General features: G+C 39.7%; 1 protein-coding gene across 1 annotated transcript; it reads left to right on the forward strand.

Moving 5' to 3' along the window:
- Positions 1-3,343: 3,343 nt before the first annotated feature.
- On the forward strand, positions 3,344-12,724 carry chst3a (carbohydrate (chondroitin 6) sulfotransferase 3a). Its single transcript, XM_051427203.1, has 4 exons — positions 3,344-3,811; positions 5,817-5,976; positions 6,633-7,184; positions 7,726-12,724. Exons 2-4 carry the CDS (start codon positions 5,897-5,899, stop codon positions 8,420-8,422), a joined length of 1,329 nt encoding a protein of 442 aa, XP_051283163.1. The 5' UTR covers positions 3,344-3,811; positions 5,817-5,896; the 3' UTR covers positions 8,423-12,724.
- Positions 12,725-16,482: the final 3,758 nt, after the last annotated feature.

Here is a 16,482-nt window from a genome sequence, read left to right on the forward strand (position 1 = left end):
TGTGTATGATTAAATTATGTCGTTGAAGTTTATAGCACGTTTTTTGGCCACTCATCAAAAAGCGATGTTGACAGAGAAAGCTGCAAAATTAGTTTGGCTCCAGTCCTGTACATGTCTCTGAAACGTGAGGGTCCATGTCAAATGAACATGTAGACTACCAAATAACAGTTTATCACTAAGACATCAAGAACATTTTGGATTACAAGAATCCCAAGTATACCAAAAATACACCCATATCAAAAGTATCATTGTATCAGTCTTATATTTCCATTTCACAACAATGTATTCTCCAGCTGTTTGCAGAGTATAGAGTATTGGTAAAATTTTTCATTCCAAATATTTATTTTAGGAGCCATCAGAACAAAATACTTCCTTGGTAAATCTTTTTTTCTTCCTGTGCTCACTTTTGATTTACTAGGTCAAAAATAGAAAGGGAAACTTTGAATAATTTGTAGCCCACAGCACTTGTGTCACCACAGGATCACTCTGTCTGTTAGAGCACCTGTTGTCAAGATACCCAATTCAGCTTTACCATTTTGGATTATTATTAATAATCTCTAGTGTGGTTTGCCAAGGGCAGAGGTTCGCTTTTAGTTCAGGTCCACTCTAAAACTAGGTCACTCCTTTAATCTCTCCATGTGGAGTATACTGTAGGTTAACAGCCTTTTCATTTCATAAACCTCAGAGAGTGCTAGCAGAGTGAATACACAGAGTCATAAATAATATAAAATCCTAAAAGATATGACATACTACTTCTGCAGGAATCATCATGGGCTGAGATAACTGGTAAAAGCAGTCAGTTAAAGTTGTAAGATAATTTATCTTTGGACTACAGGTTGGAACCTCATGATACACCTTAAAGAAATAAAACATAATGGCTGCAAAAGTAAAATAAATGCATAGTTTAAATACAGACACATGATATAAAAAAGTATGTTAACATGGACAATCTGAAAGACATTTTTAAAGATTAACGAACTACCCTTTTATTAAAAACAAACCTAAACTATTGTTCATAATGTTTCTCACACCGATCAGCTATAACATTATGACCACGTTGAAGGGTGAAGTGAATAACACTGATTATCTGGTTATCATGGCACCTGTAAGTGGGTGGGATATATCAGGCAGCAAGTGAACATCAGGTTGATGTGTTAGAAGCAGGAAAAATGGGCAGCGTGAGGATTTGCGTGACTTTGACAGGGGCCAAATTGTGATGGCTAGACGACTGGGTCAGAGCATCCCCAAAACTGCAGCTCTTGTGGGGTGTTCCCGGTCTGCAGTGGTCAGTACCTATCAAAAGTGGACCAAGGAAGGAAAAGTGGTGAACCGGAGACAGGGTCATGGGTGGCCAAGGCTCATTGATGCATGTGGGGAGTGAAGGCTGGCCGTGTGGTCAGATCCATCAGACGAGCTGCTGAAACTGCTGAAAAAGTTAATGCTGGTTCTGATAGAAAGGTGTCAGAACACACAGTGCATCGCAGTTTGTTGCATATGGGGCTGCATAACTTTATGACCACCAGGGTGCCCAGGTGGTCATAAAGTTATGGCTGATCGTGTACATGAAAATGTGCATGAAAAATTGATAAAATAACAATGAAATTTGTGAAAAATCAAGTGCATGAAATATTTTTGTAGGTGAATTTGACATAACATAACAACATCATGTGTTAAAACTAAGCCTGTGTTCTTGGACTCTGATATGCTGCTGCAGTATACAGTATATTCTTTTATGCTGCTGCCACCAAGTGGTGAAAAACCAGTGGTGGACAATACATGTAAACAATGATTTTTTTTTTTCATTCCTGTGCATTTACGTGAGTGCTGTATGTTTGTAAATATTTTAAAATGTCTTTTATTCATTTAAAAAAAATAGATAGGGTGTTGCAATGATTATCATTAAACTAGCTATTCAGCAATATTGACTACACACAGTAATTTTGCACAGTATGACAAATATATAAACTCTTAGGCTATGTTCTGCAAGCCTTAGTGTTCAATTCTGATTTATTGCTTTTTAAAAAACAAGTATTTTTTGGGGCTTGTATTGCCTTTATATGATAGTGACAGCTGAAGATAGACAGGAAAGGGGGGCAGAGAGAGAGGGGATGACACGAAGCAAAGGGCCACAGGTTGGATTCAAACCCTGGGCCGTTGCAGCAAGGACTCAGCCTTGGTACATGGGACGCCAGCTCTACCAACTGAGCTAACCGGGCACCCATGATTTGTGTGGCCCATATGATTGTGACAGTGAGCCAGCATGCACAATAGCAGGACCCTGAAACTTAAGCAGCTAAATGGAATTTAGGCATCATTCATCTTATCATTTACACCTGTGCCACCTGTGCCACACCTGTAACATGTCAAAATGTCTACAGTGAAAAAGGACTACTGTGTGTACATGATAAAAGACGGACCAAATTAGACACCTTGAATGTTCTTCAGCATGAGAATAAGAGTGACTCAGAAACACGTACAGCACATTTTTGAAATAGCTGGCGTTTGTGTGCAATCTGAAGCGGGTCATAGCTGTCCTTCAAATTCTAACAATTTTGGAGATAATGGGGCGATGATACAAAAGGGCTGCTGCTTGACCTGCAGTAGATGTTTTTAATCTCCTCTAACCCCACCACGTAGCAGCAATCATTGTAAAAATGTCATTAAAATGTCTCCCTATACCGCAGGCAGATACAGCCCTGAATGAGTGGACATACAGTCCCGTCTGTGAGGTCAAATTTTCCAAGGATGAGCTCACAATACAGAATTGTGTATTTGTGCCTTTGATTCTTTTGCTCTTTCGAAGTAGCTTAGGACACATCTTACAAGGGTAATAGGATTGCAGTCAGGGGAAATTTCCAAGTCATGACAAGTTACAAAGAACTGAAAGCGAAGGATGTTGAAACTGATTCCTGACCAGGATCAATGAGTGCGTTTGTTTCCAGCCTAAAGAAAAGCTCTACTTTTTGTTATTTCTTATTAATTGTCTCAGTGGATGTATTTTTTTTTTATTGTGTTCTGTTTATCTTTTCAAAAACAGGCCTATGTTAAAGGAGGTTTTATAAAGAGGAATGTTTTATGTTGTACAGTTTATGCTTGTTTCTCTGAAGATGTGATGGGATAAATAAACAATGCATTACATTATCTTATCTCATCTTATGACAATGATTACTTAATTAACAGGGTGGAATAATGATTGTTTTGGTCACGCAATTAAATGTTTGCGCACTACAGATGCAACATAGTAAGTGGCATGGACTCTATATGGAGGTACTTCTTTAAACAAGGGGGTACTTATACAAAATTGCAGGGTATTTTGGGACCACGTGACTACGCCTACACAGGATGTCCCACGAGCTGTGACGTGAAGCGGTTCCAGTTAGCTCGCTCGTGCAGTATGGTCTAGCACATGGGGGAAAGTTGGAGAAAAAGTTTTGAAGCGATGAGATTTTAACACAAAACTAGTTTGTGTAGCAAGTTGGCGCATCTGCCGGGCGTGTGTCGACAAATTCCACAAATCCCTCTGTGACATAGCGTTTTTTTTTTTAAGTCAACTTTAATTAAACATTTAGAGAAGAAACATTTCGCTTGGCGTCCGTTTTGCTTCCCTTGATGTCGTTTCTTCAAGACGTCCGTGCCTCCGCGCTGCCTCTCATTCATCCGGCGGAGGAGAGGAGCCCGCGTCCGAGGATACAATGAAGCAGTGTGTCCTTGTCCGAGACAATGCAGCAAGATGCTACGAAGGGCTACGGCGCTGTTTCTCACGAGATCAGGGACGTTTTTTTGTTCGATTGCAGAGAGAGACCAGCTAAAGGTTTGTAACATCTGCAACACGAACATCTGCACGTCTTATGTATTCTGGGAGGAAATGACTGGTTTAAAAAAAAAAAAAAAACAACAACCCTAGAGCCACCGGCGCACGGCAGAGCTCGTAAACATCCTACTGCCATGCGCTTTAAACGCTATACATGATGAATAATGATAAAGTCTTCCACTGTCTCCACTGCTGTCAAAACGATACACGAGTGATGTACATGTTTCCTCATATGATGCCGGTATAAATGATGATTGTGCAAATACGGAGGCTGTGATTGCCATGCAGCACACTATAATCAATAAGTCTTTCAATCATAGATGTCAGTTGCTCATATAACCATTTTCCTGATTTAATTTTAAGTATTTGAAAGCATCATGCTCTCATTTCGGAATCAGATACTAGTATGCAGAAGTATTCATTAGTTTGTATTCATTCTGGTTCAGTGGCGGGGATGGGGAAATGCTCCTGAATTGAATGCCCCCTCCCCCCCTAAATGACTGCTATAGAATTAAATGGGCACCACACACACACACACACACACACACAGGGGGTAGTTTTCTTTATTTCCAAATGGAAAATAGTATGTCCAAACTAAAATCAATCAATCACATGGAAATGATAAACAGCGCCTACACAACTTATAATGGTTTTCAGTATTTGCCTATAACAGTTAATTGTTTATACTAACACCCCTGGATGAACAGCAAAGCTTTCAGTGGGAATTTAGCTTTCAGCGTCTCCATGAGATGCTGCTCAAGGCTTTGAAGGCAGCCATTAATGTAATTTGTAGTGAGATGATAAACAGAGTGATGTGTGTTTCTGCTTGAGCAGAGAGTCAGATTTGCTAAACGCTCCAGTGACTCTTCAATATGTAAAAGTGCTCAGCTCAAGTGCTTCAGCCTGACAGTTTGACGGCTATGGCATATTAAGCTCAGATAATTGGGTGATATTTACTTACAGAGCACACAATCACTCCACAACGGCTTGGAAACTGTGTCTTTTTCACTTAATGATATGCTTTGTAGAAATTATTCACTCTCCTGACAGGTCCAAATGGCGTGTGTGTGTGTGTGTGTGTGTGTGTGTGTGGGGGGGGGGGGGTACAGACAGTCTACATTCAGTAACATGAAAAAAAAACATGACAATTTATTCAGAATTAAGAAATATGTTGTACTGTATAATTTCCAATGATATTCAATGTCACAATACTCCCAGCGGATGGGAATGATGCCACTAAAGTCAGTTAATGATGCAAGATTTAGTTTTGATATTACCAGGCTTTGACTTGCACTGTGTTGTCTGCTGATAAACGGTTAAAGTCAGGTATATCTGAGTTCACTTGACTGTCGGCATGTTGAGGCTTGTGACTATGAATTTACCTGTAAGATGGCACAACTCAGCAACAGGCTTGAGTTTTGAAAGTGGATTCGTGTTAAAAAAGGGATGTTGAAATCACACAGTACTGGCTGTGTCCCCAGACTCAGTGCCATGTGGAAGCCTTCCACTGTGTTTGCGATCTTTGAAAACCAGCTCTGTTTACGTTAACCCCCTCTCTCTCCCATACGTCGTCTTCTTCATGCCCGACCCCTGCCCTACCGAAAAGCAACGCTGTCTTTTTTTCTGTGGTTCTGAGAAACGAGGCAAACAAGTTTACAAAACCTGCGTGCTGTATAACATTCCTGTGGTTTCAGATCAAACTGTGACTGTATGTCGATATCAGAAAACACTGGCTGAATTTAGGTTTGTCTTTCAGAGCTAAGATGGGATCATTTTCTCTTTTGTGTTTCTCTCCCATTATTTTTATGATGCTTTTTGTCTTCCACAGAATGCAATATGAGACATGTCTTTATACTGCATTTACCAATTCCCTTTACCTATAAAAGTGTTGTCAAGACCGAACACAGTTTGCAGCAGGATTATGATATATGTTTAGTTTCATTATAAACAAAGAATATCATCTATTTTGCATACATGTCTTTACTTACAACCTCTTTTATTGCAGAATGAAGCTTTAGCCTCTGCATGACAAGCTATGACCAACATTAGACCCTAGACGTCCAATTACAAAGCCAGGACTCGAGAATGAAGACCAAATATGCAATTGTCTTCATCTGCATCGTGGCCCTGGTCATCATCGAAAAGGAAAGCAACATCCTGTCAAGGTAATGTGTAACTTAACTTTGCTGGAGAAAATGCCGTAAATCATAAGAACCTAGGATACAAAAAACAAATAAAGCTCTGGATCGAGTACAGCCAGAGCTTTGCCTTTTATATCCCAACTTCACTTTCCGTATAAGCTTTCATCTTTCTGAGGAAAATACTGTTTTGCATATGCAAACTTCGTGTGTCCTTGTGGCTAGAGACGGTCTTGTAAACTGAGGTGAGAGTTGGATGAAAAGATTGATACCACTCCCATATGACATAAGACTTAGCATAAACACAAAACAGGGGGAAGCAGCGAGCCTGGCTATGTTAATCCTTACTTTACCGAAATGTAAAAATGACAGAGACCTGAGCAGTGGATGTTACTTTTGGAAAAGGTAATAACATCCACTGCCCCGTTTCCAGCTAAGCTAACCAACTGCTGGCTGTGGCTTCGTATGTACGCACAGACGTGACATTGATATCAATCTTCTCATCTAACTAAGAAAGAAAATAAGTGTATTTCCCAAAATATCAAACTGTTCCTACAAAGGAAAGACCAAACATACTGTAGCTCCATATAAAAGTGGCAGCTAAATGCAACTATTTTAGATATTTATACTCCTTCATCTGTAGTTAATTGACAGGTATTAATCAAGTCTCTGTATCTAATCAGGGTCTCCGATAAGCTGATCCAGAGGCAGACTCCGCAGCAGACGCCACAGACTCCACTGGATTACAGCAACACAACACAAAATGGCTCCCTGACGGTGCTCAAAATGCTGCTCTCTAAACTCACTGGTACAAAAGGGATTTACTCAAATCTCTCTGAGGAGCAAATGGAGGAAGATCTAGATGATTTAGGCCTGTACAACTACAGCGGTGGCCGTAAGCACATATTACTCTTGGCCACCACACGGACAGGTTCTTCGTTTGTGGGTGAATTTTTCAACCAGCATGGGGAGAACATGTTCTACCTATTTGAACCTTTATGGCACGTCGAGCGCATGCTGACCATGGCCACAGAGGCAAACAACGGGACAGTGTTGGCAGGAATCTACCGGGATGTACTCCAAGGGCTTTTCCTGTGTGATTTCTCTCCTCTTGAGAAGTTCATCTCTCCCCCACCTCAGGACCACGTAACCCCAGCTCTTTTCCGTAGAGAGTCTAGTTTATCACTCTGTGAAGAACCTGTTTGCTCTCCTGTAATCAAAGATGTTTTTGAGAGGTATTGTCAATTCTCTTGATACTAAAATTGAACTGAACTGTGATACTGTTGCAAAGAGGGAGGGGCTATTAGTTCTCATACTATTTGTTATCCCACTGTAAGTTCCTGTCTGAAAGCTTTCTTTTAATAATGATATAAATGTACCTGTGAGCCTCAGCCTATGTTGCTAGTTGCAGAACTTTAGCACATTCAGAACGCTTTTTCAGTACAATTGGGATTGGGATTCTTCTGACATTGATTCCAAATTAAAATACAAAGACATTTGAAATTGTGACAGCGTTTCTTACTGAAATGCCCCTTGGGAGTCATAGTTGACTTCATCCCTTACGTTTTTATTCCCACAGTCTTGTACTTTCTGATTATACCTCAAACAAATCTGGCATTCTTTTGTATTGATGATTCAACCATGAAAGCTTAAAGCCCATACAAGCTTTTGAACTTGAAAAGACACATTTACTTCAGGAACCCTAGATGAAATAAGTCCTCCCACTTTGCAACTCTTTGAAAGATATTTGCAATAACTATACCACTCTTGTCTTAGATATCACTGTAAGACTCGTCGCTGTGGGCCACTGAACTTGACCCTCGCATCTGAATCCTGCCTTTCCAAGCAACACCATGCCATTAAAACTGTCCGTGTACGCCAGCTGGAAACATTGCAGCCTTTGGTGGAGGATCCTCGCTTGGATGTGAGGGTGATCCAGCTAGTCCGAGATCCACGGGCCATCTTAGCATCCCGCATGGTGGCTTTCTCTTCGAAGTACCAGACGTGGAAGGCCTGGGCGCAGGACGGCCAGGTGCCTGAAGATGACGAGGAGGTGAAGAGACTCAAAGGAAACTGTGACCACATAAGGATGTCTGCAGAGGTGGGACTGAGCAGACCTCGCTGGCTGAGGAACCGCTACATGTTGGTGCGTTATGAGGATATTGCCCGCTACCCCATGCAGAAGGCAGAGGAGATGTACAGGTTCACAGGGATACCGTTTAGTCCCCAAGCTAGGGAGTGGATTCTGAGGAACACCCAGACCACACAGGAAGCTAGCGGGATTTACTCCACCCAGAAGAACTCGTCAGAGCAGGCAGAGAAGTGGAGATTTAGCATTCCCTTTACACTGGCTCAGGTAGTGCAGAGAGTGTGTGGACCCACCATGAAGCTGTTTGGGTACAGATTTGTGGATGATGAAAAGGCACTGATCAATAAATCCATCAGTTTGCTTGAGGAGCATCCATTTCATTAATGTAGAGGTAAAAAATATAGCTGTGAATCTGCAAAACCCTGCACACGGTGGAACGGAGCCAGAAGAAGCCATTATTGCACAGACCAAAAGTAATACGCAAAGGTGCCAAAAGACAAAATATTTTACTGGTGACAGTAAGATTTGGGCCATATAATATTATTCATACTCACCAACGATGTGCCTCATTGTAACAATGAAGAGCCACTTGATAAAGAGAACTATTTATTTGCATACTGTGTTTACTGAGAAGCCTGGTGTCTAAGCTTTATGTCTGTATTTCATTTAAAATGAAATAAGCATAGAGGTCAAGCCTGACTTGTAAGAGATTATTATGTAAGATTTTATTGATAGTTGTTCATGTTTAGATTTTCAGGGATAAACTACAGTGAAAGTGAAAGTGGTATGTGTTTTGTTTGTGTGTGTGTCTGTCTGAAAGAGAGGATGATCATAGGGTTTATAATGCTAGCGCTTAATTCTGCATAGTTCAGCTTGTAGTTTTATACATCTGCGCTAGACTAGACAGTTGATAGAATCACTTTAAATTAGACCTGATGTGCTTTTTTTAGGGCTTATCATAGCTGACCTAGGTAAAATGAATGTGGGATTGCATTTTGTGATGTGTTGTCTTCATGAGGAGTATTCTTTGCAAAAGCAATTTAAAGCCATTCTCTTCTAATGTAATTCATGAGTTTATAATACAATTACAATATACCATAAAAAATGGCCAGTTAAGACAGAGATATTGAGATTTTATATATATATACACGCACACACATATAAATATATCTTACTTCAACACATAACATTTTCCCAGTACTACATACCTGTAGTAATGTATTTCCCCGTAGTGCCTCCTCACCTCATAGTAAACAGGCAGCCTGGGTGTCATTTTACAAATTCTTCTCTCTGTTAATAACTCGCTGCTCCTGTCGGCGGGCTCCTCTAAATCTCACAATGTTAAATCAGAGCCGATTCACTAATTTCAGTGTTCATGGACGCATTAACAAAACTCTTGTACAAGGAGGCATTTTAATCACTTCCCAACTCAAAGAAATAAAATCCCCAGAAATATTCTGACCATCAAAATTCAAGATAGAAACCCTTTAAAATTATTAGTTGTGAGATTTGTGTATGTTGATGGGTTTTGGTGAGAACTAATGTATGAGATGTAAACATGTAACTGTATTAATGTGGCCTATCACTTTAAATGAAACCCAGGTGCTGTTGCGTTAACTGTCACTCTTGGTGGTATATAAAGGTATCCACTGTGACTCTAGTTCAATGGCAGCATTGTGTTCAGTTTGGCCGAGGCTCTGCTGAAACTGCCACGCTGCTCATGGAAAGGGATATGCATTAGAGGAACATATAGTAGTGGGCTTATACTAACGTAGTGTTTAAAACATAAATATGAATTAATTATACCTGGCAGGCCTTGAGCTGCCTAGACTCAGTACTGAAATATTTAAGCAGGAATACTTTGAAATACCTAGTACAGTTGAAAAAATGGGTGTAGTCAATTTGTGCAAAAAACGTGGCAATAATCATATGAAAGCAATACATTTTTGCTTCTGCCATAAAGGTATATGTTTGACTGTAAAATGTTGGGGGTTCAACCTTCATAGAAAACTGATGCTATTGCCAACTTGAATTAAATGTTTTCGTGGTGGAAAAAAGTATCAAAACATCAGTAACAGCTGTTTTTTGAGTCTTTTGGAAGCGAGTCCAAGTCAAGTCTCAATTCAAGTCTCAGTTCCTTGAGGAAAGGTTTAGTCACAACTCGTCATCAGCTAATTACTTGCAAGTCTTTCAGGTCTCTAAATGCTAAACTAATAAAATTCCATAGTATTTGAATTAAAAAAATATATATATATATGTATTTTTTGATTTTATTTAATTAATTTTTTTGGTGCTTTTTGCTTTTATTGGATAGTACACCTGAAGATAGACAGAAAAGGGGGAGGGAGAGGGGATGACGTGCAGCTGAGGGCCACAGGTCAGATTCAAACCAGGTGAGCTCTACCAGGTGAGCTATCAGGGCAGCCCCCTTAGTGAGTTATGTGAGTTCTTTCAACACATAATGATTAAACATTCAAGGCTTGATTTTACTCCAGAAACCTAAGACATTAATATTTTGCTTGCAAGTCAATAGTCAAGTCATCAGTGAGTCAAGTCTCAAGTCCTTCTGTTCATTCAGCTCAAATAAATGAGGTGCTTCTGTGACAAGTCATCACTCTTTTCAAACTGAGCTGAGCTGTTCATAATTACTCAGCATCTCTGTGTAGGTTTTTAGTGATTTAATAATTTTGCCTCAGTAGGGTTCAAGAAATTGAGCTCTCAAAATAAAATGCCATATTCAGGTCAGATAATTCTGCTGAGAGTACTGTATATAGCCACATTTTAGAGAAATAATTAGTGCTTGGAACAAATTGAGCGTACAGATAGACAGTGGAGAACTTCATTATGCTGTAGGAGTGGTTTGAGACATTTCTTTGGAAGTTTGATACTTTGTTGTGGTGTGAAAACTTGGCACCATTGTAACTGAGATGAATTCAAGCTGACCACAGCTGCTGTTTTCTGTGAAGAAGCACACTTCAGAATGTTTAAGACTATAAAGTGTTTTCAGAAGAAAATCACTTTAAAGGACTCTCATTGAGGCAGTGGGTTATTTTACTTTCTGTCATCACAAAATGATTTTTCAGCAATTCAAGGATCCAAAATAAAGATTAATTTCTTGCCGTCTTGATGTAAAATTGTGTTAGTGTGCTGAAATACACTGGTAATGTTAACCCAAGGTGTTCCAGTGTTTACAAATCCCATCAACTGTCCAGCAGAAGAACTGGAAAAGCACTGTGTTTATGGTATTCTCATTATGTTAAGACTTATATGATGTTTGTGTGTTTGTATTTTATCTGTTGGGTAAATAAGACTTGAATATTAGCGTAAATGCTTTGTCTTTTATAAGCGTAAAACTGACCAGTGGTGACTTTTTGTATGTCAGTGTACAGAGCATCTCCTTTTAAAGACTTTTTATTTGAACAACCTGATTACAGATAACCCAGATTGCACAACAAATATTTTTTCTTATCAGTATATTTGTTAAGCAATGGAGTGCAAAGAGCCTGGGGATGACATGGGTAACATGAGGATTAATGTGGGATCGTTTACTTAGGGGCATTTTGTCTAGCACTACATACACATGCATGCTGTTGCCAGGGTCCCCCCAAAAGGCCGAGTCGGAATAACTAGAGAAAAAAGGCAGAAACAGGGAGCCCATTCAAGTCTGCATTCTTTCTGTCTGTTTCACGCCCCGGCTGAGAGAAAGCACTTCAGAGTTCACAGCTGTTGGTCAAGCTGCCTCTACCCTCAATTGTTTCCCTGATGCTGAATATTCCCACAGCAACATAGCAGATGTTAGCATTGTGCAGAAGAGGAAAAGTCTTGGTGATATGCCACTGAAGAGCCAGGTCTGGCCCAGTGTCAAGTTTCCTTAAGGCATCGTTTTGAACCACTAGCGGTGCTGTAGAGCAGTACGTTTGATGAGTGAGCTCTTATGTGTTTTACCAGCTCATGCACACTATAAACTAAGGGGTGACACTTCTGTCGATTTCAAACGTGTAGATCCCAAAACAGAGTACAAAATGAGAGTGAGAGAGACACAATATCCCCATTCACCCAGGGTTGGCTTTAAAATGGTGGCATAGGGTGACAGCCGCCACCCCAGTTTGGAGTCAAATGCTGTCAAATTAAATTCATTTATTTAGATTAATGGTAATGATCTGTTCTGGCCACAGTTTAGACTAAGTGACAGGCTCAAGTTATAAGAGAAGACCAGTATTTAAGATAAAACAATTTATTAATTTCTAATGCCTCCTTTAGATCTTTACTAACGTGAACAATAATGTAATGTTTTTGAGTACAAATATTTTCATTTGGTGGCTTTTCAAAGCAAATATTGATTTATGTGATTGTTTGCAATTAAATTATATGTTGATATGTATTTCTGCCACTCCTTAAAGTCTTGATGCCACCCCATGAAGGTTTCTCTAGATCTTCCCGTGTACACCTAACAGTTTCAAGTATACCGACACATGATAGAAGTATTGCGTCATAAAGTATGTACCGAAATATAAGAGCTTATAAAAAACAGCACAGGTTTCAAAACTGTTTTAAAAGGCTTTGCAAATGTTTTGACATAGCAAATGTTTGAACAGGTTTGTTTGGACCTGAGGATACAAACATTTTTGTGAAAAATATTGACTGTAAATCAAATTAAGTTTGTCTGCTATAAATGACACTTCTGTACTATGGTCTTCTGACTGTAAATGGCACTATAAGTGAAAGTTATTTTAAAGGTGCTGAATAATGGTGACTAATTTATTCAGTAAGATTCCATTGGCAATGCTGTTATTGACCCAAGAACTGGCGACAGGAACTGGGCCTACCCCTTCACATACAGTCACATAATAGATTTCAGTTGAAAAATTACAAACAAGCAGCATTAAAATCAATTCACAACCTGCTACTCAGCATCTCTGTGTCAGGTTGTCAGTGATTTAATAATTTTGCTTCAGTGGGGTCCAAGAAATTGACCTCTCAAAATAATATGCCACATTCGGGTCAGATAAACCAATCAGCTATTAGAGAAAAGCAAAAAACTAAACATGGACAAACTTCCTAGTCACCATAATGAATTCTGTTTATATGTTTGTACAGAACCGAAGGGAAAAACACATATTTTAGTGAGGTGTTGGCTCACAGGAACATGTCAGAAGAAGTAGAACTGAAAAACTGAAGAAAGAGTCCATAGAGAGGTCTCTGACATCCATATGTCCTTGTTCTAGGAACCAGCAAATATGATAGAAAGTCAGAGAGTAAAGTAAAGAGTAAAGTGGAAAGATCTGAATGCATAAATTGAATTAAAGCAGTAAAGAATCTCACAGAGCAAAAAATACAGAAAACATTGAGGTGCATTTGTATACATAGATACTTACAAGATAAGCATTTTTTTTTTTTTTAGCAGAATTTAATTGTAATGTCACAGAAAGGCTATCTAAATAGAGATACAGGTGCTACTCAAATGCACAAATTATTAGCACTGGATAAAATCCTTAATAAACCAAGATTTTAACTCTAACAGATACAGAAAAGCACTTAAACAAACATTTGATGTGTTAGTCTTAAAAGTCCAGTGTGTAACATTTAGCCAGTCTCTTAACACCAATCCAAAAGCTTTAGGGTGCGGCCTTAGGGTGATGACATGGCGGTGACGTGCGGAAGTCGTGTGCTTGTAAACACCGCTGTACAATCAGGTCAAATCAAGTTTATTTATATAGCCCATTTAAAACAACCAGAGTTGACTGAAGTACGAATTGAAGTGCACGGCACATCAATATCAAATAAAGGACATTGAAAAGTAGTAAAAAAAGGCACATAACACCAATAAATGACACTGAAAGAAACGATATATGATATATAAATATAAAACAGAAACAGAACAAGAAGACCAAACAATATAAAATAAAATACTAAAACCCACTAAGATCAACCAACAGCCATTGAAAATAAGTACGTCTTGAGTTTTGTCTTAAAAGTGTCAAGGGATGGGCAGTAAGTTTGGGCAGATATTCCAAAGTTTCAGAGCTGCCATGATCATGGTGGTCGTGGGACAGCACTTCAGACAAAATGCGTTGATTTATTTATCCATGACTGAATAAAGGATTTTTAGTTTTATTATCAGAGTGAGACCGCCACCAATACCATGGACTTTCATTAACAGTAAGCTGTCATTGCTTTTAATTTTAACTGACACACTTCAAGTCTGATGATTCTTTTGTCTTCGTTCCTCATCCTAAACTTTAAGATAAACTAGTCATAACTTAGTTCCGTGGTTAAATCTTCACAGTGTTTATCTGCTCCAGTACCAGATGGCAATAAATGTAATGATTTGCTCAATGCAATCACACACATGGCTTCAAACATCCTCTGTCTGGACAGAAAATCCCTGTTTGTGGAATAATTTCCTGTTTGTCATTTGGTTAACATGCAACTGTGATAATGAAAGACAGCTGGAGTAAAGCGGTACACCACAACCCTGGACCGACGTATTGCTGGATGTTTCTGGCCTTTTGTGGCTCAAGACTTCAGTTTCTCATCCCAAAATTTTCATGAACCCTGTAATTATTTTTTCTTGATTTGTGTATAAATCATCTTTGTTAACACATGAAACATTTTGTGGCTATGAAAACATGAAAATAGGTTTGTGCTGCTGATATACTCAACACATACACCCTTTACACAGATGACTTGCTCACTTTAGTCATAACATGACCAGAAAGTTTAAGGTACAATTTGGCACTGCTTGCTCCAAGGGTGTCGCTGGTTTAGACGATCATGCCATCAAAGTACAGTACCAACAGATGCACACAATGTGCTTGTATGCACACACAGATTGAATGAGTCTACTTGTGCTGTGTAAGGGGAGGGAAGGGAAGGGAAGGGAAGGGAAGGGAAGGGAGAGGGCTAAGGAAACAGGAAACCCAAACCCCCGCCCTTATCGACCTTTTTTCTGGCTCTCATTCATGTTCCTCCTCTCTTAAACATCCCCTGTCCCACCGCAGTCTTCTCACAGTACAGAAGGTGATTTGGACAGGTAAAGACTGTTTTGGAAAGATAAACAAATGCAGGTTTCTTGAAATGGAATGTCTTGGTGTATTTTTTGGGTGTGTGTCTGTTTTATGACGTTTATGGATTTTTGTTTTTTTTGGGGGGGGTCATGACATCCTCTTTCTATCTCAAGCTATCCAATGTCACATAATCACTATGCTACTCCTCTCCGCCCCTCAAGCAAACATATACACAAACACACACACACACACACACACACACACACACACACACACACACACACACACACACACACACCCTGGACCCCTACTTTTCTCTAAGCACACTCCATCTCCTCTTACTGGCTGCCCCTCGCTGGAAGGTAAATAAATCCTGTGGTTTGGGTGGAACACTGAGTGCCCTTATATGCCTTCTGTAGTTGCTCTGCCTGAAAGAGGCCTTGTGTTTGCCTCTGGAAGGTGGCTCCACTCAGCCATACACTGGCCATACAGATAGGCTGCTCTGTGGATGGAACACCCACAAAAGGAATCAGCTCTATAAAAAAAACACAGGGTTTTAAACTAAAACCATAAATCTTGTCAAGGAAAAAATAAAATAAAATAAAATTTAAACAACTACTGTACAGGTCTTTCAGGATAAATAATGTTTATCAAAAAGCTAGAATATGAAAACTAGAATATGATCGTATAGTGCCATACTATGATGTGCTGCGTTTATTTCCTGTGTGTCCTGCAGAGGGCAGAAGACCCCACAGGATGATTAAGAGTCTCATGTCTGTGTGCTTTTGTGTGTGTACAGAGAACACATGACTGTGTACAGTGTGTGTGTGTGTGTGTGTGTGTGTGTGTGTGTGTGTGTGTGTGTGTGTGTGTGTGTGTGTGTGTGTGTGTGTGTGTGTATGGAACAGGTGTGCAGAAATGCATATATGTATGTTCTATATGCATTTGGGCATATGTGCATTTGCATGTGTGTGGGGCCTCTCTCAGGTGATTGCTCACATGTGCAGCAGTAATTGTTGAGACATTTTATCTTCCTCATTACAGGAAGTTTTCCTGCAGCTCAAGACAAAGCAGAAAATTACTCCTGCTTATGCCTGTTCGTCTTCAATCCATTGTTTGTCTCTCTGTTCCCTTCACCGTGTCCCTAGAGCTCAATGGGACGGAAGTGTAAAAGATGTCCACATCAAAGAGGGTGCAGGCCAGCACTAATCCGCAAATAATGACAGGCAGGCAGAGCTGGACTTAACACACATGTACCCTTACTTACTAATCTTGGACGGTATAGAGCAGTCCCTCATGAGGATCATCGTACAATGTAACATCTGCACTACAGATAAAGACGAGTTAGAATTATCATGGGCCGAAATGGGCAAAAGAGGTTCTGAAGACATGTTAATGTTTAACATCTTTTATTATGAGGAGTAGGAATTAGTAGGG

This window comes from Dicentrarchus labrax, unplaced genomic scaffold (genome assembly GCF_905237075.1).
Source record: "Dicentrarchus labrax unplaced genomic scaffold, dlabrax2021, whole genome shotgun sequence".
In the NCBI taxonomy this organism is placed as follows: Eukaryota; Metazoa; Chordata; class Actinopteri; family Moronidae; genus Dicentrarchus; species Dicentrarchus labrax.

Bases quoted from the DNA above. Each gene is read 5' to 3' on its own strand.
- chst3a (XM_051427203.1), top strand. From the start codon at position 5,897: ATGAAGACCAAATATGCAATTGTCTTCATCTGCATCGTGGCCCTGGTC. The intron at 5,977-6,632 runs GTAATGTGTAAC...GTATCTAATCAG, and splicing joins GAAAGCAACATCCTGTCAAG to GGTCTCCGATAAGCTGATCC. The intron at 7,185-7,725 runs GTATTGTCAATT...CTCTTGTCTTAG, and splicing joins ATCAAAGATGTTTTTGAGAG to ATATCACTGTAAGACTCGTC.